Here is a 24,293-nt window from a genome sequence, read left to right as displayed (position 1 = left end):
CAGACAAATGGCATCATTATCAATCGTATTTATTGAGCGCTTACTGTGTGCAGAGCACTGTACTAAGCGCTTGGGAAGTACAAGTTGGCAACATATAGAGACATTCCCTACCCAACAGTGGGCTCACAGTCTGAAAGGGGAAATGGCAGCAAACCTTGGGACTCCCAGGCCCGTGCCCTAACCCTATGCAGCAGACAAATGGCATCATTATCAATCGTATTTATTGAGCGCTTACTGTGTGCAGAGCACTGTACTAAGCGCTTGGGAAGTACAAGTTGGCAACATATAGAGACAGTCCCTACCCAACAGTGGGCTCACAGTCTGAAAGGGGAAATGGCAGCAAACCTTGTGACTCCCAGGCCCGTGCCCTAACCCTATGCAGCAGACAAATGGCATCATTATCAATCGTATTTATTGAGCGCTTACTGTGTGCAGAGCACTGTACTAAGCGCTTGGGAAGTACAAGTTGGCAACATATAGAGACAGTCCCTACCCAACAGTGGGCTCACAGTCTGAAAGGGGAAATGGCAGCAAACCTTGGGACTCCCAGGCCCGTGCCCTAACCCTATGCAGCAGACAAATGGCATCATTATCAATCGTATTTATTGAGCGCTTACTGTGTGCAGAGCACTGTACTAAGCGCTTGGGAAGTACAAGTTGGCAACATATAGAGACAGTCCCTACCCAACAGTGGGCTCACAGTCTGAAAGGGGAAATGGCAGCAAACCTTGTGACTCCCAGGCCCGTGCCCTAACCCTATGTAGCAGACAAATGGCATCATTATCAATCGTATTTATTGAGCGCTTACTGTGTGCAGAGCACTGTACTAAGTGCTTCGGAAGTACAAGTTGGCAACATATAAAGGCCCTACCCAACAGTGGGCTCACAGTCTAAAAGGGGAAATGGCAGCAAACCTTGTGACTCCCAGGCCCGTGCCCTAACCCTATGCAGCAGACAAATGGCATCATTATCAATCGTATTTATTGAGCGCTTACTGTGTGCAGAGCACTGTACTAAGCGCTTGGGAAGTACAAGTTGGCAACATATAGAGACAGTCCCTACCCAACAGTGGGCTCACAGTCTGAAAGGGGAAATGGCAGCAAACCTTGTGACTCCCAGGCCCGTGCCCTAACCCTCTACAGCAGACAAATGGCATCATTATCAATCGTATTTATTGAGCGGTTAATGTATGCAGAGCACTGTACTAAGCACTTGGGAAGTACAAGTTGGCAACATATAGAGGCAGTCCCTACCCAACAGTGGGCTCACAGTCTAAAAGGGGAAATGGCAACAAACCTTGTGACTCCCAGGCCCGTGCCCTAACCCTATGCCGCAGACAAAGGGCAGCAAACCTTGTGACTCCCAGGCCTGTGCCCTAACCCTATGCAGCAGACAAATGGCATCATTATCAATCGTATTTATTGAGCCCTTACTGTGTGCAGAGCACTGTACTAAGCGCTTGGGAAGTACAAGTTGGCAACATATAAAGTCCCTACCCAACAGTGGGCTCACAGTCTGAAAGGGGAAATGGCAGCAAACCTTGTGACTCCCAGGCCCATGACCTAACCCTATGCAGCAGACAAATGGCATCATTATCAATCGTATTTATTGAGCGCTTACTGTGTGCAGAGCACGGTACTAAGCGCTTGGGAAGTACAAGTTGGCAACATATAGAGACAGTCCCTACCCAACAGTGGGCTCACAGTCTGAAAGGGGAAATGGCAGCAAACCTTGTGACTCCAAGGCCTGTGCCCTAACCCTATGCTGCAGACAAAGGGCAGCAAACCTTGTGACTCCCAGGCCTGTGCCCTAACCCTATGCAGCAGACAAATGGCATCATTATCAATCGTATTTATTGAGCGCTTACTGTGTGCAGAACACTGTACTAAGCGCTTGGGAAGTACAAGTTGGCAACATATAGAGACAGTCCCTACCCAACAGTGGGCTCACAGTCTAAAAGGGGAAATGGCAGCAAACCTTGTGACTCCAAGGCCTGTGCCCTAACCCTATGCCGCAGACAAAGGGCAGCAAACCTTGTGACTCCCAGGCCTGTGCCCTAACCCTGTGCCGCAGACAAAGGGCAGCAAGCCTCGTGACTCCCAGGCCCCTGCCCTAAGCCTATGCAGCAGACAAATGGCATCATTATCAATCGTATTTATTGAGCGCTTACTGTGTGCAGAGCACTGTACTAAGCGCTTGGAAAGTACAAGTTGGCAACATATACAGACAGTCCCTACCCAACAGTGGGCTCACAGTCGGAAAGGGGAAATGGCAGCAAACCTTGTGACTCCCAGGCCCGTGCCCTAACCCTACGCAGCAGACAAATGGCATCATTCTCAATCGTATTTATTGAGTGCTTACTGTGTGCAGAGCACTGTACTAAGCGCTTGGGAAGTACAAGTTGGCAACACATAGAGACAGTCCCTACCCAACAGTGAGCTCCCAGTCTGAAAGGGGAAATGGCAGCAAACCTTGTGACTCCCAGGCCCGTGCCCTAACCCTATGCAGCAGACAAATGGCATCATTATCAATCGTATTTATTGAGCGCTTACTGTGTGCAGAGCACTGTACTAAGCGCTTCGGAAGTACAAGTGGGCAACATATAGAGACAGTCCCTACCCAACAGTGGGCTCACAGTCTAAAAGGGGAAATGGCAGCAAACCTTGTGACTCCCAGGCCCCTGCCCTAACCCCATGCAGCAGACAAATGGCATCATTATCAATCGTATTTATTGAGCGCTTACTGTGTGCAGAGCACTGTACTAAGCGCTTGGGAAGTACAAGTTGGCAACACATAGAGACAGTCCCTACCCAACAGTGGGCTCACAGTCTGAAAGGGGAAATGGCAGCAAACCTTGGGACTCCCAGGCCCGTGCCCTAACCCTATGCAGCAGACAAATGGCATCATTATCAATCGTATTTATTGAGCGCTTACTGTGTGCAGAGCACTGTACTAAGCGCTTGGGAAGTACAAGTTGGCACCATATAGAGACAGTCCCTACCCAACAGTGGGCTCCCAGTCTGAAAGGGGAAATGGCAGCAAACCTTGTGACTCCCAGGCCCGTGCCCTAATCCTATGCCGCAGACAAAGGGCAGCAAACCTTGTGACTCCCAGGCCCCTGCCCTAACCCTATGCAGCAGACAAATGGCATCATTATCAATCGTATTTATTGAGCGCTTACTGTGTGCAGAGCACTGTACTAAGCGCTTGGGAAGTACAAGTTGGCAACATATAGAGACAGTCCCTACCCAACAGTGAGCTCCCAGTCTAAAAGGGGAAATGGCAGCAAACCTCGTGACTCCCAGGCCTGTGCCCTAACCCTATGCAGCAGACAAATGGCAGCAAAGCTCGTGACTCCCAGGCCCGTGCCATATCCCCATGCAGCAGACAAATGGCAGCAAACCTTGTGACTCCCAGGCCCCTGCCCTAACCCTATGCAGCAGACAAATGGCAGCAAACCTCCTGACTCCCAGGCCCGTGCCCTAACCCTGTGTCATACTGCTTATCTCTCGATGGTTATCGATCGATCTCTGCTATGTACTGAGCGCTCGCTTGCACTGTGGAGAGCCCCATACAAAACGCTCGGGAGGGCACACTACAACAGAGTTGGTCGATGGGACCCCTGCCCACAAGGAGTTTAGAGGAGGAGTTGGGCGTTAAAAAACAGATTATTGGATCGGTTTCATCACACCCCACAGACAAACGTTTGAAGTCGATGCCTGCCAATGACAAAGTAAGAAATCATCTTTAGGAGGCGTGAAGATGGAGCCGTCGAGTCTCGGCTTGCTACCGCTTCAGCAGAACCCTTTCATTTTGGCCTCATGCTGGCTTCTGCTTAGTTACTCGGTTTGATGAAGAAAAATCGGATCTCGCACCTGCAGTATTGGGGAACATCCAGCTCCTCAATTTTACTCTCTTTTGGCCCGCTACACATCCGCCATACACCCCCTGGCCTGGAATGCCCCCCCTCCCCACATCTGCCAAGGTAGCGCTCTTCCTCCCTTCAAGGCCCTACTGAGAGCTCACCTCCTCCAGGAGGCCTTCCCAGACTGAGCCCCCTCCTTCCTCTCCCCCTCCTCCCCCTGTCCATCCCTCCCGCCTTACCTCCTTCCCTTCCCCACAGCACCTGTATATGTGTATATATGTTTGTACATATTTATTACTCTATTTTACTTGTACATATCTATTCTATTTATTTTATTTTGTTAATATGTTTGGTTCTCTGTCACCCCCTTCTAGACTGTGAGCCCACTGTTGGGTAGGGACCGTCTCTATGTGGTGCCAACTTGTACTTCCCAAGCACTTAGTACAGTGCTCTGCACACAGTAAGCGCTCAATAAATACGATTGATTGATTGATTGACTACATTCCCTTCCTTGGACCCCTGTGACTTCTATTTTCCTTGAAGATCAATGCCCTAGTGCTTAGTACAGTGCTTGGCACATAATATGCGCTTAATAAATATCACTATTATTATTATGACCAAAGGTCTCAAAGTGCTTCATTACCGGCCCCTCCTTACCTCTAATAATCATAATAAGCATAATAATGTCATTCGTAAAGTGCTACATAATAATAATAATGGCATTTATTAAGCACTTACTATGTGCAAAGCACTGTTCTAAGCTCTGGGGAGGTTACAAGGAGATCAGGTTGTCCCACGGGGGGCTCACAGTCTTAATCCCCATTTTACAGATGAGGGAACTGAGGCACGGAGAAGTTAAGTGACTTGCCCAAAAGCACATAGCTGGCAATTGGCAGAGCCGGGATTCTAACCCATGACCCCGACTCCAAAGCCCGTGCTCTTTCCACTGAGCCTGCCAAGAACTGTACTAAGCACTGGGGTAGATATAAGGTAATCAGTTGGGACTCAGTCCCTGTCCCACATGTCTAAGCAGGAAGGAGAAGAGATATTGGATCCCCATTTTACAGATGAGGACACTGAAATACAGAGAAATAAGGACTTGGTACAGTTTTCTGCACACAGTAAGAGCTCAATAAATACAATTGAACGAAGTATTATGGGACAAGGACTGCGTCCACCTGATCTGCTTGTATCCACCCCAGTGCTTGGTACGTGCCTGGCACATAGTAAGTGCTTAAAAAACCCACAATTATTAATAATAATCACAATAATAATGATGATGGTATTTGTTAAGCACTTACTATGTATCAAGCACTGTCCGAAGCACTGGCATAGATACAAGTTCATCATAACAGACACAGTCCCTACCCTACATGGGGCTCACAGTCTGAGTAGGAGGGAGAACAGGGATTGTATCCTCATTTTACAGACAAAGAAACCGAGGCACAGAGAAGTTAAGTGACTTGCCCAGTGTCACATAGCAGGTAAGTGGCAGAGTCGGGACTAGAGGAGCTCTGACTCCCAGGCATGGGGTCTTTAGACTAGGCCACGCTGTTTCTCTAACCATATCTTCCTCCTCTTTCCTGTTTCCACCTGGTCCATTTCAACTGCCTTCCTTTCACCTCCAAGTCTTTGCTCAGTGCCTCCTACTGTCACCCCCAGACAAGTTCTCAGTTCCCCACTGCCCCTTCTGGCCTATAAAGCAAGATCACATTTTCACCTGCTCAATCAGGACTTTTTTTAGTAATAGTATTTGTTAAGTGCTGACTCTGTGCCAGGAACTGTACTAAACAGTGGGGTAGTTACAAGGTAATCAGATTGGACACAGTCCATGTACCGTGACTTGCTTGATGTCATCAGCAGACAAGGGGTTGAGCAGGGATTAGAACTCAGGTCCCTGGATTCCCTGGTCATTGCTCCTTCCACTGCACCATACTGCCTTCCCACACTGAGCCAGCCCATTAAACTATGACCACCAGTAACCCCAGTGTTACAAATACAAATCCTTTAATATCTGTATAACTTTTGTGGATACCTCTAACATTTAAAAGGATATATGTATGTAGGTACCCAAGGATTTTGCTGCTGCTCTATGTCTGTCTTATTCTTGCATTTAGATTGTAAATTCGAAGGCAGGACCATGTCTTCTCCACTTTCCGCACACTCCTGATCCAGCTAGTTGGTGTCCCACACCCAAAGATGCCATTCCCCATCTTCACGAGGTCCTTCACAACACCCTGGGCTGCAACCAGGCTGCACATGAGATGAGAGCTCATGAGTGCGGTAGACCTGATCTCTGGGCTAGGTGTGACCTGCTGCCCTAGACTATCTCAGCATCAAGCCTGACCCAAGCAGGATCAGCAAGCAGAGGCATGAGCCTCTCTGATCATGTTACCGTGTAATCACCAAAATCACAGAAGCTTGCGCCAGTTGAGTTACAGGGGCTTGCTCAGCAGCACTGAAACGTGTAATCTACCCCAGCACAGACACAGATTCCCCTCGAGGTTGAACTTTGACTTTTTTTTTGTTTGTTTGTTTTAAATGGTACTTGTTAAGCAGTTACTATGTACCAAACACTGTCCTAATCAGTTTGGAATCAGTCCCTGTCCCAGATAGGGTTCACAGGCTAAGTAGAGGGAGTAGGATTTAATCCCCATTTTACAGATAAAACAACTCAGGCACAATAAAGTGAAGTGCCTTGCCCAAGGAGAGGCAACAGACAAGTAGCAGAGCCAGGATTAGAACCTAGGTCCTCTGACTCCCAAGCCCATATTATTTTCTCTAGACCACACTGCTTCTCCCAAGTTCCTCCTCCATTACCAGCTCGAAGAAAGGCGACAGACGACCTACAACTGGAGGGTCAGGTTAAACCTAGAATGGTTTAACCTCCCCCCCTCCCCACCATCCCCCTGATTTACCTCCTTCCCCTCCCCACAGCACCTGTATATATGTTTGTACGTATTTATTACTCTATTTTATTTGTACATATTTATTCTATTTATTTTATTTTGTTAATGTTTTGTTTTGTTGTCTGTCTCCCCCTTCTAGACTGTGAGCCCGCTGTTGGGTAGGGACCATCTCTATATGTTGCCAACTTGTACTTCCCAAGTGCTTAGTACAGTGCTCTGCACACAGTAAGCGCTCAATAAATATGATTGAATGAATGAATGAATGAAAGTTTTATTCTCAATGTGGGCAGAGAGGAGTTACAGCTGAACCTTCCCAGGAAAAGTGACTGTGTGGTCTGTTGGGTTTTATATCCAGCAGCGACTGGCCCTTGTATACTTAATTCTGGGTTTTATGTCCAGCAGCAACTGGCCTTTGTACACTTAATGTCTTCCCTGTAGTGCCACTTCGACATCGAATACTCTCTCCTCACCATCACATCCCTATACGGGTGTTTACACTCAACTGCTTTTCCCAACCTGTAACCTAGTTTAGTTCCCACCTCCTCTGCTAACTTTGTAAAGATCCTTATGCATAGGGGTTATGTTCTACCAACTCTTATCGTAGCGTGTTCTCCCAAGTCCTTAGAACAGTGCTCTGCTCTCCATCTAATGGTATTTCCTGAGTGCTTACTGTGTCAGAGCGATGTACTAAGCACTTGGGAGAGTACAACAGAGGTGGGAAGCATGTTCCCTGCCCACAACGAGCTTTCAGTCAGTAAGCACTCAATGAATACCACCGACTGATTGAGCAATGGCAGGATGGAAAAGCAGAGTGAAACGTTAGGATGTAAGGGCTGGCTGAGGAGTTTTAAACAGCTACCTGGAAATTCACACCTCCGCTAAGCAAGAGGAAAGAATGGCAGCGGGAAGGGCGAGGGGGGATGGAAGGTAGGAGTAAATAGTAGTTGTATTAAGTATTGATTGTGAGCAGAGCACTGTGCTAAGCACTGGGAGAAGATACACAGGTGGGAATTAGATATGGACCCTGCCCCTCAGGGGCGGGAGGGGAAGGCTCACAATCTAAGTGTGTAAAAGGGGAGAAGGGACTGAAGAAAGACACATCAGGAGGGTGGGAAGGTGAAGAAGGAGCAGAGAGTGGGACCACTCTACTAAGTGGCACTACTAAGTACCACTATTTATTTATTTTACTTGTACATATTTATTCTATTTATTTTATCCTGTTAATATGTTTTGTTTTGTTCTCTGTCTCCCCCTTTTAGACTGTGAGCCCACTGTTGGGTAGGGACCGTCTCTATATGTTGCCAACTTGTCCTTCCCAAGCGCTTAGTACAGTGCTGTGCACACAGTAAGCACTCAATAAATACGAATGAATGAATGAATGAATGAATACTAAGCACTGGGGTGTATCTAAGCAAATGGGGTTAGTCCCACGTGGGGCTCATAGCCTCAATCCCCATTTTACAGATGAGATTAACTGAAGCTCAGAGAAGTGAAATGACTTGCCCAAGGTCACACAGCAGACACGTGGTGGAGCCAGGATTAGAACCCATCTACGTGCCCCTACTTTCCCTCCTTCTAGCCACGACCCTCGGAGGTGCCACAGATGCCGAATTTTGATCCAGGCAAACACAGAGCTCGTGGGCGAATGAGACTAATCCTTTTCTGGAAACGGGACACTTACACTACCACCTCTTTTATGGGCCTGCCGAGCCTTTTTCATTCAATCATATTTATCAAGCGCTTACCGAGTACAGAGCACTGTACTAAGCACTTGGAAAAGTACAACAATAAACAGTGACACTCCCTGCCCACAACGAGCTTACGTGAGAGGGCAAGGCCGGGGAGTTCCTTCAGGTTTAAAACCAGCCCAAACACATCAGAACTGTCAACAGTGAACGTCAGCACTGGAAAGAGGCACCCACTTCAAGTATCTCTCGGAGATCAGTTGCCTTTTTGGAGGCTTTGTAACTACTGCCCTCTAAAGCCGTGTCTGAGCAAGTTTTCATAACTGCATGGGGTGGGTCTTTCTTTCCAAGTGTCACCTTACATTTAATAAACCTTACAAAATAACTTAAGAACAGCTCTCCCCGACAGGGGTGGGAAGCACATCCAGCTCCCTCCTTCGGAATAAAGTCACGCAGAGCTCCGACCCAAGAAAGATCCAACGCATGTGACCTTCACCACAGGAAAACTGTGCTCCACGTTCTCAAAGATAACCAAGGGTTGGTTAGCTGCTCCTCCCCCCACACACCCCAAAAGCCAGACTCAGGGGACACCGGATAGGTATGAGGGGTTACAAATATTCCGATTTTATTATAAATAAAAATACTGTTTTGTACATAAAAACCGCTGAAGTGTTCCATTTTATTTGCCGCCCAGAGAGAGCCAGACTGCAGAGGTTAAGGCAAATAGCTGAAATGAAGGCACGCACACTAGGGCCACGGTCAAGACTAAAAGGGAAACTCTAGGGAGAGAACAGTGGTGGGCGATCTCCGTGACACCTGGCGTCTGCCGCAGCTCTCCTGTCAATCTCATTACATGAAGGACAGAGAACGGCAAGAGTACAGCGGACTAACGGCTGTAAAGCAGGAGTGTAATGAAAAGATTTTCTTATAAAGAACTTTTATTTAAAAAATAAAATTCTGTTAAAAAACAAACACACACACAGTTCAAGGAGAAGGAAGAGGAGGAGGAGAAAAGCAAGAACACACCCTGGCCCAAGACTTGCCACGGTGTCCCTGGGTAGGGGAAGAGGGGAGAACTCCCTCCGCCCCCGGCAGTTTCTCTTTAGTCACTTCCTGAAGGCTGGCTGGGATGGGGGGCCAGGGGACCAGAACAGCAGCTGGTCAGGAAATACTGATGGAAAAATCGGACGAGAAAACAATTCCTCCTGTGGTGGCGTGGGGGACATGAGAGCAGCAAAGAGGTCAAAGGGCAGGAGCATTCCAAGTCAGAGAATTTTTGGCAAACTGCATGTGCTCCAGGAAGACGGGTGGGGGGAGGGAATAGTCCCAGACCGCACCGAACGGCCCAGTCAACCCTCCTGAAGCACTGTCCCTGATCCCTGACAGATACCCGGCAATTGAGCTCTGACACTTCACACATCCTCCCTTCCGCCGGGGCATTTCCAGCTCTCGGCACCTCTGGACCCAAGACGGTGCCAGGAAAACTCTGGAGAAGCACCTCCCTTCCACCACCTCCTATCTTGGAGTCACAACTCTGAATCACCTGGCACTGCATCTAAAAGATCTGAGGTGCTCCTTTCTCTTGAGAGGCTGTGTGTTCAGACAAGCAGATTATTAATATTAATACCACAGAATACAGACACCGCAAGACACAAACCAACGGGTGCAAGAGAGAGTAATGGGGGATAAAAGGAACTTAACCCAAAGAACACTTGGAATATCCCGAGGAAGAATTCGAGGGAAGAGTGGGAGAGGCAGTGGAGAGGAGGAGCAATGAGGAACGGTACAGGTGTGCTGAACTAGCAGGAAGCACATAGAAGAGAGCAGGCACTGCCATTCTGGAAATAGGGCTGAGTATATTTACATAAAATGACTTTTCCTCACTCTATATAATCATGATAAACGAAACAAACAAAAAAACCACATTCACACAAAAATATAAATTTGAAATAATTAATAGCACCAGTGTGTGTCAGATAATAGTTTCTTCCCCGCCACGCAAAGTACAAAGTTGCATAGTGTTAAAGGCTATATATGAATCATAAAGGCAGGGGCAGGGGAGATGTCAAACTGTGATCTAAGGAGACGGTTGCGGGATTGAGGAAAAAGAGGTTGAAAAACTCCCTACAAGAAGAGAACGGGAGGGAGGGTTTGTGATACGCTTAAAATGACAAGACGGAGTGACTTGTCGGTGGTGCCAGCTATCTGAAATACAAAGAGTGCAACTGACCTGCCACCGAGTTAGGCATAAACAAACCGATCTGGTAGGATTCGGAAAGGCGGGCATATCAGGAGAAAAATGGGACCAAGGGTTTGAATGTTTCATCTCTCTCCACTGAAAGAGCAACGGAAGCAGCCAGGCCTGGCAACGTCAAAAATCCTAGTCTTTTGTGGGATGGAATATGAGCAAAAGACCTGTCAATCAAATGATTCACTCACTAGATGTCTAACACGAGCTCCATCACCAACCAATAAGAAAAGCTCAACGAATACATTTTCTTTCCTTTTAAAAGGCTTCAGTGGTTATTCCATCCCTATTCCAAATCTCTACTAACCACAGGCTCAGGGATGCAGAAAGGTTTCTAACTTATAAGCTGCCACCCAGGAGAATGAAGCCAGCCAGTTGGCTAGGAGCCTGGGGGAAAAAAATTTGTTTCTTTTGCGGCTAGTCGTTTTGGGGAAACCTTTCACTTCACTCCTCCTGAAACCAGATTCTCCTCAAGACTTGATAAGTGGCTCCATCTTTCTCTGTAGCTGCTTTAGCATCCTGCGCTCAGAATACTTGCTAAGACATTAGATAAATGGCTAGTGAAAATCCTAGTTTGCCACCGGCTTCGGCAGAGAGATGTTTCCTTCGTGACTCTGCTAAACCAGGAACAGGGGTAAAGGGGAAGAGTCAACTGTACTGTTCCGAGCTATTCTGGTTGCCAATCTTTTCCTTCATCGAAACAAGACAGCATTCTGGGTCTGAGGAGGTTCTGTTGTGTGAGCAGGAGGCCAGAGTCTGTGTTCCTCACTGAACAGCACAGTTCACAGTCGCATCTGCCACCACTAAACTGTCATCCAGGACAGGCCGTATCCTTGTGCAAATCAAAGGGGAAAGTGAAAATGAGGTGGAGCTTTTTGGGTGGGAGAGAGACTCTTTTGGAAAAGAAAACCCTTTCGTGTCCAAAGGTGAATTTTTAATTGGCTTCTCTTTAAACTTTGCAACTTTTCCTGGTTTGGAAAGAAGAGAGTGACCGAGGGCAGCGGAGAGTTGTGGGGGTCTGCATCGGGTCATCTGTGAGTCAAGGCACCCCCCAGGCTACAACCGCTCCACCGGCCCCTGGGGGGAAGAGCTGCCCTCCCCGCCCTGCTGGTGGGCCCTTAAGGCTTCTCGATCGAGGGAGTGTTGAAACAGCCGGACGGCAAGGTCTTCTTGATGTCTTCCAGGTTGCGGATGTCTTTCAGGATCTCCTCGATATCCCTGTTGTAGTCCACAATGGCAGCCTCCTGCTTCTTGGCTTCGCTCTCTAGGTCGGCCACCTTCCGGTCCAAGTCACTGACTGTCATCTCCTCTTTGGCTTGGTTCAGGGTCCCCTCGATCTCATTTAGCTTGTTCAAGTCGACGGTGTCCAGCTGCCCTAGAACACCGTTGAGCAAACAGAAGGGTAACATTATTGCTGGCAAAGCCAGAGTTACTGGACCTCAGGAGGTTAAAGGCCCAGAAGCTTAAACTAGGCAAATGGAAGACTGCAGAAGGTGACTCCTGGGTTTTGGACAACAGCACATGGGGACCCCTGACACCCACGGGGCACTAAGTGCAACCTGAATCCAGCTGGAGTAATTAGTAGCTTACTGTAAATATGGGATTAGTCAGTGCGGGACAAGAAAAAGTATTTATTTGAGTTTGAGAAAATACTAACTACACACCTGCCTATGGGACAGCATGATAATCATCAAAAGCACACTACATCCAAAGGGAGTGTTCAGGGTCTGAGACCTCAAACTTCACTTGTGTGGTTTTTGAAGGTCATTCAAGTCCCAGACTGGAACTGCAACAATATAATGCTTAGCCTGTGATGCAGATGCTGGTGGTGGGTGATTCTTGTGCCTCTCAAAGAACACACGAATTGCTAGGGTCTGGGCCTGGAGGCTCCTCTGGGGTGGGACCTTCAAGTAATGCAGGGTGGTTCAGAGCCCTCCTGAGGGGTCTATCCCGGAAAAGGGAAGAAGGGTGAGAGGGAGAGGTCCTGGTCTGAGACTGAGAAATCCCTGAACCCAGCTCTGGACTGGAACCAGGCTGAGATGAATCCGAGTGGACCTCCAGGACGGTAGTTGGCTCATCATCAATCATAATATCAGTATCAGTGATATTTATGGAACGCCTATTCAATGCACAGCACTGTTCTGGGGGTGAAGGGAAAGCAAAATTTGATAGCAAATTTAAAATAAAAGGTTATTTCAAGTGGACAGTTTTCTACCATTAACTTGGTGTGACAGCAAATAGTTGAAAATATTGTATCCAAGGTCACAGACTAAAGATACTTCTCCTGATTATGTGATGATGAAATACACAAAATTCTCAAGTTTGGAAATGCCACCAGCTGCTTAAAGTTTACTTGCAGCTCCTTCTCTCCTGACAGCACCCAACTGCCATAGCTAAAATCTGAGTTCACTGTCAAACATCCACCAGTAAAAACTGAAATGAAAAACTCCCTATAGAACTCCACTTAGGCGCTTCCTCGCTACAAGAAAATAATGGAGGTGGAGGGAGGGATGTGATGTTAAAATGACAAGATGGAGTCCGTTCTAAAACATCCACCTGTGAAAACTTCAGTGAAAAAGTACGTCAAGGGAAAAGAAATGAAGATCGCTCTGTTCTTGCCCCAGTTTAAGTGTCTGCTGTCAGCACTGGGCTTTCTCAACTCATTAGGATATTCCTTGAATATAGGTGTTCAGAGGGCTGATGCTCTCAGCCAGACACAGAGATTGGTGGAGGTTAGAAGAGGCTCTTAACTCAGTTCTGCACCTCCCTATTACCAGGTTGGTGGCATGGGAAGATCACTTTCACTGTGCATAATGAGCTGACTGCAAAAGGCAAGTCAAAGATAATACTGTGCCTCTCTTCTAGTTTGCAAAACACATAGCAAAATAAAGTGCGGAGATCCAGATGGTTCTTCACGGTGACGGTCGGTGAAATCGTCTTCTACTGCCACGTACCTAGTTGTTCCAGAAGGCTATTGATGGTGGTGAGCAGATTGCCAACGGAGGTCTTGGCTTTTCTTGCGCTGATCTCCGCAGCCTGGGCAGCCTGTGAAGCCTAAAAGGAAGAAGTATGTGTGAAATGTGTGAAAAGGTCCTCCCAAAACTATTTTATTTCCTTTTTCCACTTTCTCCTTTAGCTACCCAGGCTAGGCTCTGACTTACAATTTCTTCCTCCCCTTTTCTAAGTGTATCACACTCTCAACTGTCTTACGATAGATTTCAAATGGATTTTTCATCCTTAACTCCCTCTCCTGATACTACTACTAATATATAAATCATACACCTATACTCAGTCACAGTATTTAAAGATGGGGGCTAACTTTCTCACGCATCCCTCCACTCTTCAAGAGTGCTGGTATTCTATATTAGAGATGCAGATGTAGAGAAAGTTTTATTTAATTTTCATGTCCCAGACCAGCCCATCAAGAAGCAGCAAGTTCTCTCCCAAGGGACTAGATGGGGAAATTGGCCCCGTTCCCAGACTTGTTCTCCAAGATAACTCAGGGGTGATGATATGGTTGCTTAGAAAGCTATTTTATATGACCCTCAAGTGCTTTCATACCTATGAGAATCCTTGCCTTTGAAAAGAAAAACATTCCATTGGGTTTAACATTTCTTCGGTTTAGATCAGCCCAAAGGAGAATGGCTTTGGGAAAATTTCCATGAAACTTGAACCAATGAACAAGCTGTGCATGAGTCACAGGAAATTAACTCAAGAGGAAGCAAATGAATGTTGGAAAAACAGATGCGCTGACTGGGTCTGACTAAATCTGGCCAGGATGGAGATGAGAGTCTGAGATGCTAGGTACTTGAGAATGACACCCTGATAGGCTTTTATTTAGCATTATTTTGATTTTTTTTTTAAATCAATACCTTTGCAGGAAACTCAACTTGCAACTCTGGGGGGGTTTGGAAAATGTGACCAAAAAGTAATTCACTACAGTCTAAGTGTACAGCTTTGTTTAATTTCCTCTGCTCCTCAGAAACAGTTTAATTTAAAATGTAAATGGCTGCTTTCTGACCTATGAAACAGATCACTGAAATTCTTATACACATAGTCTTCACTTTCACAATTCAGATGGGGAGTTGGAAAATGGGTGGTTTTGCAACAGGGATGACGTTTAATTATGGGCAGAAGGAAAAAAAAGAAATCACTTCCTCAGTCAAAGTTAATAGAAACACATATGAACCTCAGAAATAAAGTTTGCTATAAGGCTCGTAGATGCTCTAAGAAGTGTAGGGCGCCACTGCCGTCCAAATGTTAGGACCTGAGTGGTCTAGAGAAGAGCACTGGCCTCAAGAGCTAAGAAACTGGAGCTCTACACTTGGCAATGACATCCAATTTACAATGTGACTTTAAGCAAGTTGCTTACATTCTGTGCTTTCAGTTCTATTCTAAGAATGTGCGGATATCACCACTTCCCTTGCTTCTCCCTCCAGGGCTGTTTTGAGGCTAAATAAAATGATATGCATATAGAACTTTCTTGGGAAGAGAGTGCTACGTGAAACTAGGATGCAGTTATCTCCACATCTGGTTTAGAGATAACTGACAGAATGATGCCTTCATGTTACTATAATGCCATGTCAAATTAGTGGGGAGTTCCCCACCCTCCACCAACCCAATTTGAGATTATCATTTCCCAGTCCCTAAGTTTGGATGCTAAGGACCATCTTCCCCCAGCTCCCTTTAGCTGCTGGAATCTTCAAGGACTGTGGGGGGTATGGGGGAGCGAAGGAGCCTGGCATCTGGGTAAGGCAGGTGACAGGAATTCTAGCCTGTCATGCCAGAACGGGGAAATCCTGGGACCTGCATGGAGCATGGGGTTGGTGACTTGGGAAAACTGTGCTGAGTGTTGCAGGGATAACTGAAAATCCCAACCAGATCCCTCACTTTCTCCTCTTGGACACCTCTGCCATATGGACTTCCCTTGACTATAGTAGAACAGATGCTATAGTAGTAGTAGTAGTAGCAGCATTCTGAGTGTTTCAGTTGGTGCAGGGCACTGTACTAGGAGTTTGGAAGTGACATGTTCCTTGACCACAAGGAGTTTACACTCTGAGGGAGACAAACAAAAATATTTACAACTAGATTGCTCACAATAATTGAATATACATGTATAGTTGAGTGCTCAAGAGGTTATGAATAAATCTGTAAGTGTTAAGAGTAGGCTGACAGAATTTAGGATTCTAGATCCTTGTGGGAAGGGATCACGTCTACCAACTCTGTTGTATTGTACTCTACTAAGTGCTTAGTTCAGTGCTCTTCAGGGTGTTAGCATTCAGTAAATGCCATTGATTGACTGATGTTCACAGATACATTGGGGAAGGATTTACAGAGGAGATGGGATTTTAGGAGGGCTGCAGCTAAGGTAAAAACACCTGGTGTCCTTTGGGAAATTTGTTAGGTCAAAGCAGCAATGCTTTAGCCAAGTAGAGGCTAATTGGGCATGTGAAAACTGAATTCTACTGTCCACTACCAAGTGGAGTTCAGTAAATGGTTTCACCTTTGACCATCCCTAAACTGACCTCACGGATCTGTTTAGGCTCTGAACTTTCTCTTTCTTGAATCTTTCATATACAAGTGGTATATCTGTCACATCTCATTACAGGATATCTTCAGCAAACAATCACACAGGAAAGAAAATTAGGCTGGTGGGTGAAACCCCCAAAATGTGTGGACCCTTCACACAACTCCAACTTTGCAATAATACTATTTTTGTTGGGAAGAACTTAATTATTGAGCCCTGGTAGCTAGGGGGCAATGGCGTTTTGCAACAGGAACACTTGCCAGGAAATCTTTCATCTAGGTCTTTCATTTCAGTCTCTAATTTGCTACACAAAATCAGACAGCGAGTGAAGATCTGAAGTAAGATTTGGAATGTCAAATTTGCCCCTTTGGGCAATTTCATTTTCATTGTTGGACGCCCCTTTGCCTACAGTCCACTATAAGTTCGTTGTGGGCGGGGAAAGTATCTACTAACTCTGTTATAGTACAGTGCTCTGCACACAGTAAGCGCTCAATAAACATGACTGATTGCCCTCTACTCACATACCAGGATATAAGAATAACTTACCATCCCAGCCATCTCCATATCCTTGTTAGCATCGTCTTGCTTTTTCTGCAGTTCTTTTTCTGCTTCCTGCAGCTGCTTCATCATCTCATCCACCTCTTTATCCAGACCTGTGACTTCTGCAAAAGTCCTGTCTGCTTCTGCCTTGGTGCTGTTGGCATTCTAAGCATACCATATGCAAATTATTTCTCTTGCCAAGAGATGGTAAATATGGGTTGAACATAAGAAAGTAACAAGTCTTGACACTTTTTCTTTGTTCTCCCAACTCCTTCCCACCCCGCCACCACACACCTTTTGGACGACACTGGCAATCTTCTCCGCCTCGTGGGCCTTGTTCTTGGCCTCAGTGGCATCTGCAGCAGCATTGCCCAGTGCCATATGTGCTTCTCTTGTCTTTTCGTTGGCTTCAGCAATAGTCTGGTTAATTGCAGGGATCTTCTTCAGTGCCTCTTCTGCTGCTGTCTTGTTATCATTTACCCGTCTGTCAAAATCTAAAAGCAAGTTAAGCAAATGGGCTTTATCCTGCTGGTCCTGGCACTTGGGAACACTTTCGGAGCCTGGGAAATTCAACAGGATTTCGCTCCCAGGATGGACAGGAAAGACAGAATCTGGGTCAACTGGTGATTGAAGCCTATGTCACACATAACCTGAGGAAAAAAGAGTGCAGCACATTTGGGCCCTAAACCGACTTGGCTGAGTTCATCAGAGGGGCTCTTTTGTCTATTCTGCTGCATCCTCTCTTCTGCACTTGGATCTGTACCCTTTGCGCTCCACCTTCAGCTCCACGACATTTACATACATATCTGTGATTTATTTTTATTAATTTCTGTCTTCCCCTCTAGACTGTAAGCTCACTGTAGGCAGGGAACATGTCTACCACATCTGTAACATTGTACTCCCCCAAGAGCTTAGTACAGTGCTCTGCAAACAGGAAGCACTCAATAAATGCCATTGATTAATTGACCTAAGACAAGTCAGTGGTTACCCCAAATGGTTCTACAAAAGCCTTTTTTAGCAGACAGGTAACTAAAGCTCAAGAAACACTTATGCCTTGCCTTGCACTTTCCAACATGAAAAATAAAAAGAATTAGGTATTGGGGGAACAGAAAATATGTTCAATAAGGACAACCTGGCTTTCATTTGCCAGTGCCTGTGCCACCCACTACGCCACCCAGGAAAGAAACCCCACCAGATTATCCAGGCCTCTGGCTTAGGGGATAGCCTGTACCTTTCAGGTTGTTGAGAATGTCATTAGCTTCTTGCAATGTGTTTTTTCCCTTCTTAGCAGCTTCCTCAGCGAGAGCTTTAGCAGCATCAGCTCGGGCCAAGAGCTGGTCAGCTGTCTGTAAATGCAGGACAGACAAATCAGTGACCTCTACTAAACCATCCGGCCTTCTCTCTCTCACCAAATCTACCCTCATCAGCTCTGCCTTTCCGAATGTGGCCACCAATGTCCACAGTAATCAAAAATATTATTTCTCCTAAAACATAGGTTTTCCCTCAGACCACTGACCTGGTATCTTTGGGTCCAGGGTCCCGGTTAAGAGAACTCACCTGTTGCTCGGTCTTTCCTTTCTCCAGAAGATTCTTCACTTCCAGTTCCTTCCCCTTCATGTCTTCCCTGAGGTCTTCGTAATCCTTCAATTTCCTGTCTATCAGCTGGTCCAGATCTTTAGCTTCCTTTTTTATCTTATTTGCTTCATTCTTGAGGGAAAAGAGAAGCCCATAGTGAAATTTACTCGAGGAGAACAATACTCAGGTTACTTAAATTCTGAGTCAAAGGGGTTAGGACCCAACATTCACGTATTTTCAGATGTCTTACTGGAGGGAGTCAAAGATGGTCGATGCTGCAACAGGTCTGTTCTACAATATATCAAAGTTTTCCCTTTGCAAAATGGCAATCCCTTCGTTTGGGCCCTGAGCATATTGTGTATAGGTTGACAAACCCCCCGACCCAGGGGGCACAAACCTCGAGCGCCACTGAATCAACAGGGGTGAGCTGGGCCACACTGGCATAGATCTCCACAGCCTTGTCCCCGGCTTTCTTTGCCTCATCATGTACCCGGGTTGCCTGCTGCTCCAGGTCCTGAGAAATGTTCTTGGCTTGTTCATACCTAAGGGGTAATGAACATCACTTAACAAATGATTTAGCTGGGAGCACGTGGGGGCCTTTTCTGCATTACTGGGAGCTCAGCATCTTGGCCAACTGATAAAGCAGCCTAGAAAAGGCAGAATAGAGAACTGCAAGCTAAAGAACCATTTGTAGAGGGTCCTTTCGTGCTGGGGGTCTTTAAACCCAGAAACAGTAAGCAGCTGATATCTTCCACGGTTCTTTTAATAAAGTATTTTTTTTTTAGTTTTTCCGGGCCAGTTTGATGTCTTAAAAACCAAAAGTAATTTTTCTCCCTCATATTAACTACCATCAAATACCTTCTGTCAGTGAACATACTTTCCTCACTCAAATTTACTTCACCCGATTGATTATGTCATATTTCCCCTTGATCTATTTCTCCAGTAGTTTACACATTCTGAGTGCTTTAGGATTTGTTTCTGAGCCTGAATAGAACCAGCGGCTGGCTCTGAGCTCCCTGCTTCTCACAGCCCACAAAAATCAAGAGAGGCTTGGTGCTGCTCCCTGAGGGCCTCAGGTTGATCACTCACACTTCTCCTTGCATCTGATGACACCAATTAGACCATCTGACTGGTTCATATATTCACTTAAATTGCACACTCACTTTCGGTTGAGTTCCTTAATCTCATTGGCTGTTTCATTCTCGCCTGCCAGAGTCCTCAATAGCAGATTATAGGCTTCAGATGACGTATCATTGGCTGTCTTGGCTACGCGTACAATGTCATCAGCCTCTTGTTTGTGCCTAGGTATCGCAAGAAGAGAAAAAGCCCCACAGAAACAAAAATCAGCCAATATTTTATTCTAATAGATAACGTGCACCATCTTAAGAATTAGGAACACTGAAATGTGTTTGATATGTCTCATAACATTCTAAAATTATATCACACCCCAAAGCCTGAGTCACAGAGATGTGGCTTTAAGAATCCAAGAGAGCTGGTATTAGAACATATAAATAAATGTATACTTGATTTTTAGACCATGATGTCACTCCACCCAAGCCTCCAAGTCCCAAAGGTACTAACAAGGTGCCTTTCTCTTACCATAAAATCATGGCTTTCAAATGAGTTATTTTTAATATGACCTGTGATAATGCTGATAATGAACAAAACATTTCTGTAAGGAGGCACACAGCACTCAAAACTGACAAAATGTAAGAACGGGTCTGTGTGGGAGTGTTGGATAGGACCGGGTAAACATCTATTAGGGGACAGGGGATTTTAAACTACTTTGACTGTAATGCACAAGTCAGGAGTTTACCATTCAGCAAGCTTGCGAGCCTCTTCTGCCAAAAGAGTCATGTTATTTGGATCACTGGTAGAATCCGGCTGGGTGATCGACTGAAAAATGAAACGACATGAGATTTACTTTCTCAAAGGACAGTCATGTGAATTTTCATGGAAGAAATAATGCTGAATAAAAATGTTATTACTCAGCTTTGAAACACATTTTTACACATTTAAAGCTCTTTAAAATTGTCAAATTATCAAACTGGTTGACCGATTGAAGATAAGTGTCAGTATTCACAAGGTGGTGGTTGGTGCTTTCGCTCTGCGTTGTTAAGCCACTGGTGTTGAGTTTGCTAATCCCAAGTGGCCTCTGACTTTCTTCCAGGTTTGGACATCCCTAGCACCTCTATAGTATGAAAATCATCCATTATAATTAGTTTATCCAAAATTGGTGTTCCTGTAATGAGTTTATCTGAATTTTACAGAAATCTTCTTTCTCTTCATGACAGTTTGTCATTGTGGAGGCATGTGCAAAATTCCATCAAATCAATTTTGTTTTGGTGGGGGCAGGAGTAGGGTTATCAGATGGTCACCATTACCTCTGGTCACTGCTATGTCAAAAGGCCCGTTATTAGTGACTGACTGAGAATATGTAAATCACCTAACACAGAAATAGAATCTCGGCAAACTGATTTCTAAGCTCCATGTTATACTGTCACTTTTGGAAAATGAAAGAGTGTGAGAATGAGAATACCAGTGGCTTGGTCAAGTGCAAAGAGCACTTGGGAGTCAGAGAACCTGGGTGCTAATCCCTATGGGGTGACCTTGGGCAACTGACTTAACATCTCTGTGCCTCTATCAATCCATCAATTGCATTTACTCAGCACTATGTGCAGAGCACTACACTAAGAGCTTGGGAAAGTAAAATACAACAGAATTAGCAGACCCGTTCCCTGCCCATAACGAGCCTCAGTTTTCTCATCTATAAAATAGACATTAAATACCTGTTCTCCCTCCCCTGTACATAGTGAATCCAATGAGGGACAAAGGACTGTGTCTGACCTGATTATCTTGTATCCACCCCAGCACTTATAACAGTGTTTGGCATATAATAAGGACGTATAAATACCACCGTTATCAGTACTATTATTGATTATTATATTATTATACTTTGGCATAAAATAAGGACTTATAAATACCACCGTTATTATTAGTACTATTATGCCACCTTGTTTATAGAATGCTTTTATTTTTCCAAAGTGTTTTCACACTCTTTTCTCACTTTATCATCACAAGTATTATTACTTCCATTTTCTAGACGAGAAAACTGAGGTCCAAAGAGGTAAGTGATTAGCCAAGACCACCCAGCAGGCCAGTGTCAGAACTGGAAACAGAATCCAAACCCCGCCTCTTGCTACACTGATCTGTAGGAGACGAATCAACATCAAAATGACTCAAAACGCCTGCCCCGGGGGAGCAGCGGAGTGCAGTAAAACTGCATCAGATGCCTCTAATGCCACTCACCACATTGGCAACTGCCACTTTGGCCTTCTCCAGTTCTCTGGAAGCGATCTCAATCAGCCTCTCTGTGTCAGCTACCCGGGAACGGGCTTGCTCAGCCAGGTCTCCTGTCTCCTCAACTGTATTGCGGATATTTTGCAAGCGGCTAAGTTGGCTGGACAAGGTGCTGTTCACTCTCTGGAGGCGATCCATCAGGCTCTGGTCTACATCTGCCATGGGGGAAAACAAAGTGGGTGACTTGTCTGATGTGGGTAGAGACCATGCCCACAGGAATTTAGATCTGGCTGCCTCTACCCCGATGAGAAACTATTACCCTGCCACTCTAACGTGGACAGGAAAGATTTTACCCAAAGACAGCTGATCTTTCTCATTCAGTTTTAGGCTTTCTGGGTTGATGTGTACCCACAAACTAAGATAAGTCAATGAGGAAATCATGAGCAGGACGTCTCACATGATGGCTAGGGAAAGTCTGGGCCCAGGAAACAGTCTCTGAACTCTGGTTTTGCAATTAAACAATAAAATTAGAACTTGACCCTTCCACCCTCCCTTAAATTTTACCTCTGGGATTCTGAGCAATCATCAAGACTGGTTTTAATGACTTTGCCCTTTTAATTTTAACTCAGTCTCTATATTTGGCCAAAATGGCACACACTGAATACAAGCCAACAATGTAGTACTATTATTTAAAAAAACACAACCTCATAGGGGCTGTTACTAGGGATTCAGGATACAAAAGCCATGAAGCCTTTCCACTAGATCTAGAACTGACCAAGTTCACTCACTTGCCCTCCCCATCCCTTCCACACATGTGCATATATTTATATAAACATATGGATTTTATATTTTAAGAGGATATGGACAAACATAAGGGGCCATGCAACAAAATTAATTACAAAGTTGGGAAACACAACTTTCCAGGAAAGGATTAATGGAACCAGGTCATTTATGTTGGAGAAAAGAAGGCTAGGGGATGCTTACTGACAGTCTTCAGGGAGAGGTTTGTTAGAGGGAAGGGGAAGAAGAGGAAGACGGCAGCCAACTGTTCTCCACCTCCCATTGGGGAAAATGGCAAGATTGAACTGAATCAGGAGGTTTAAACAAATATAACAAAAACTAATTGGTATGAATATAGAGTTTGACCCAAAGGATTTGATGAATCCCTTTCCCTGAAGACCTGGAAAAGCACAACAGACAAACATGTGTCTGAGGTAACTGGACGCTAGATAGGCTAACACATTCTTCAGTCTCCTTTAGGCCCCAGGATATGTCCTTTTTTAAGAAATGGTTGCTCTACAATTTCTTCTCACATCCAAATGATGTGATGAAGAAGTATGACTTGTTATTCAAACAATTAGAAAAATTGTTTTCTTAAAGATTACTCATGGATGTTACAATCTGTCACTAAAGCTAAATAAAAATGTTTAGTTTTTTTGACTCAAGATTCCAACAGGCAAGTGTTTCTGTGGAAATAAGAAACTAAATTCCCTGCATTTATGTTTCTCACAAAAACTCAAGTTAGGCCCTAGAACATCATGAAAGCTATCTTAACTGGGCTACTGACCTACTTCATGAGTTAGCTTTTCAAATTTTATAAAAATGCACCCCATAAAACAATTTCTGAGTACTAGTAATAGATAAATAAATAAAGCCCCAAGCAACAAACCCGCCAAAACCAACAATAACAGTCTTCTGCCAGGATGGCCACCCACCCACCCGCCAATCCCTGCCAAATGCAGTCGCCCAACTCAGCAAAAGTCTGGGAGAACAGACACATCTTACTTTGGGGCCTAAAGGTCAGAAACTCATTGACTCAGGCTAAATCATGTGTGGGAGAGCCTTTGGAAGTAGAAGAGCCATTATGAAGAATGCCTTGATAGGGACACTCCTCCAGTGTTCTCCCATAACCCACCTTCCCAAAGGTCACACTGGTCCACAAAATATGCCCATTGAAAAATCACTGGGAGAGGAAACAGCCTCCAAGTCAAAGAGAGGGCAACGCACAAAAGACCCTCTATAGCTCAGAGTCGGCTGTGGAAACTCCACCCGAAGCCAACAGGGCACAAGATGAGAAGATAAAACTCTCTAGTCATCAATGGTTAAAGGCATTTCTCCATTTCCCCATAAAAAGCAAACAAAAAACCCCAGCCATAATAGGGAAGTTAAACACAAAAAAGATTACACACTTGAAATAATCATGGAAGTCTGACTTTAAAAATTAAGACGGATGAGGCTACTCTGCTCTGAAAAGGTAATTTGTCACTTTCTATTATATTACTAAAATACATTTAAAAGAAGCAAACCTATGGTAAATATGATGACATAATCAGTAGTATTTATTGAGCATTTCCTCTGCACAAAGCACTGTACTAACCACGTGGGAGAAAACAAGAGTCACAATCTAGCAGAGGAAGCAGACACTAGAATAAACTACACATTGGTGGAAGCAATAATTTAAAGACATGTCCAAAAGTGTTGCTGGGCATTAGGACATACTCACAATGCTTAGGTGATGCTGAAGTGGCAGTTGAGGGGGAAAAGAAGGTGGGGAGATGAAAAAGTAATCAGGGAAGGCCTCCAGGAGAAGATATGATTTCAGAAGGGCTTTAAAGATGGGAGAGCAGTGGTCTGCCAGATACGA

The 24,293-nt window shown here is 45.2% G+C and overlaps 1 protein-coding gene across 1 annotated transcript in view; it reads right to left on the bottom strand.

The window, feature by feature from the left end:
* Positions 1–9,060: 9,060 nt before the first annotated feature.
* The window catches only part of LAMC1 (laminin subunit gamma 1), a 94,700-nt gene continuing 79,467 nt past the window's right edge, over positions 9,061–24,293 (bottom strand). The window contains exons 19-28 of the mRNA XM_038757592.1: positions 21,659–21,864; positions 20,166–20,245; positions 19,513–19,650; positions 18,747–18,891; positions 18,332–18,481; positions 18,006–18,120; positions 17,069–17,268; positions 16,781–16,939; positions 13,662–13,761; positions 9,061–12,082 (exon numbers count right to left, since the gene is read on the bottom strand). Of these exons, the coding sequence (XP_038613520.1) occupies positions 11,826–12,082; positions 13,662–13,761; positions 16,781–16,939; positions 17,069–17,268; positions 18,006–18,120; positions 18,332–18,481; positions 18,747–18,891; positions 19,513–19,650; positions 20,166–20,245; positions 21,659–21,864 (1,550 nt within the window). The 3' untranslated portion in view covers positions 9,061–11,825. The remainder of the gene's footprint in view (positions 12,083–13,661; positions 13,762–16,780; positions 16,940–17,068; positions 17,269–18,005; positions 18,121–18,331; positions 18,482–18,746; positions 18,892–19,512; positions 19,651–20,165; positions 20,246–21,658; positions 21,865–24,293) is intronic.

The sequence above is a fragment of the Tachyglossus aculeatus genome, chromosome 16 (assembly GCF_015852505.1).
Source record: "Tachyglossus aculeatus isolate mTacAcu1 chromosome 16, mTacAcu1.pri, whole genome shotgun sequence".
In the NCBI taxonomy this organism is placed as follows: Eukaryota; Metazoa; Chordata; class Mammalia; order Monotremata; family Tachyglossidae; genus Tachyglossus; species Tachyglossus aculeatus.
Note: the sequence above shows the minus strand (reverse complement) of the source record. Positions and strands in the feature narration are given on the sequence as shown.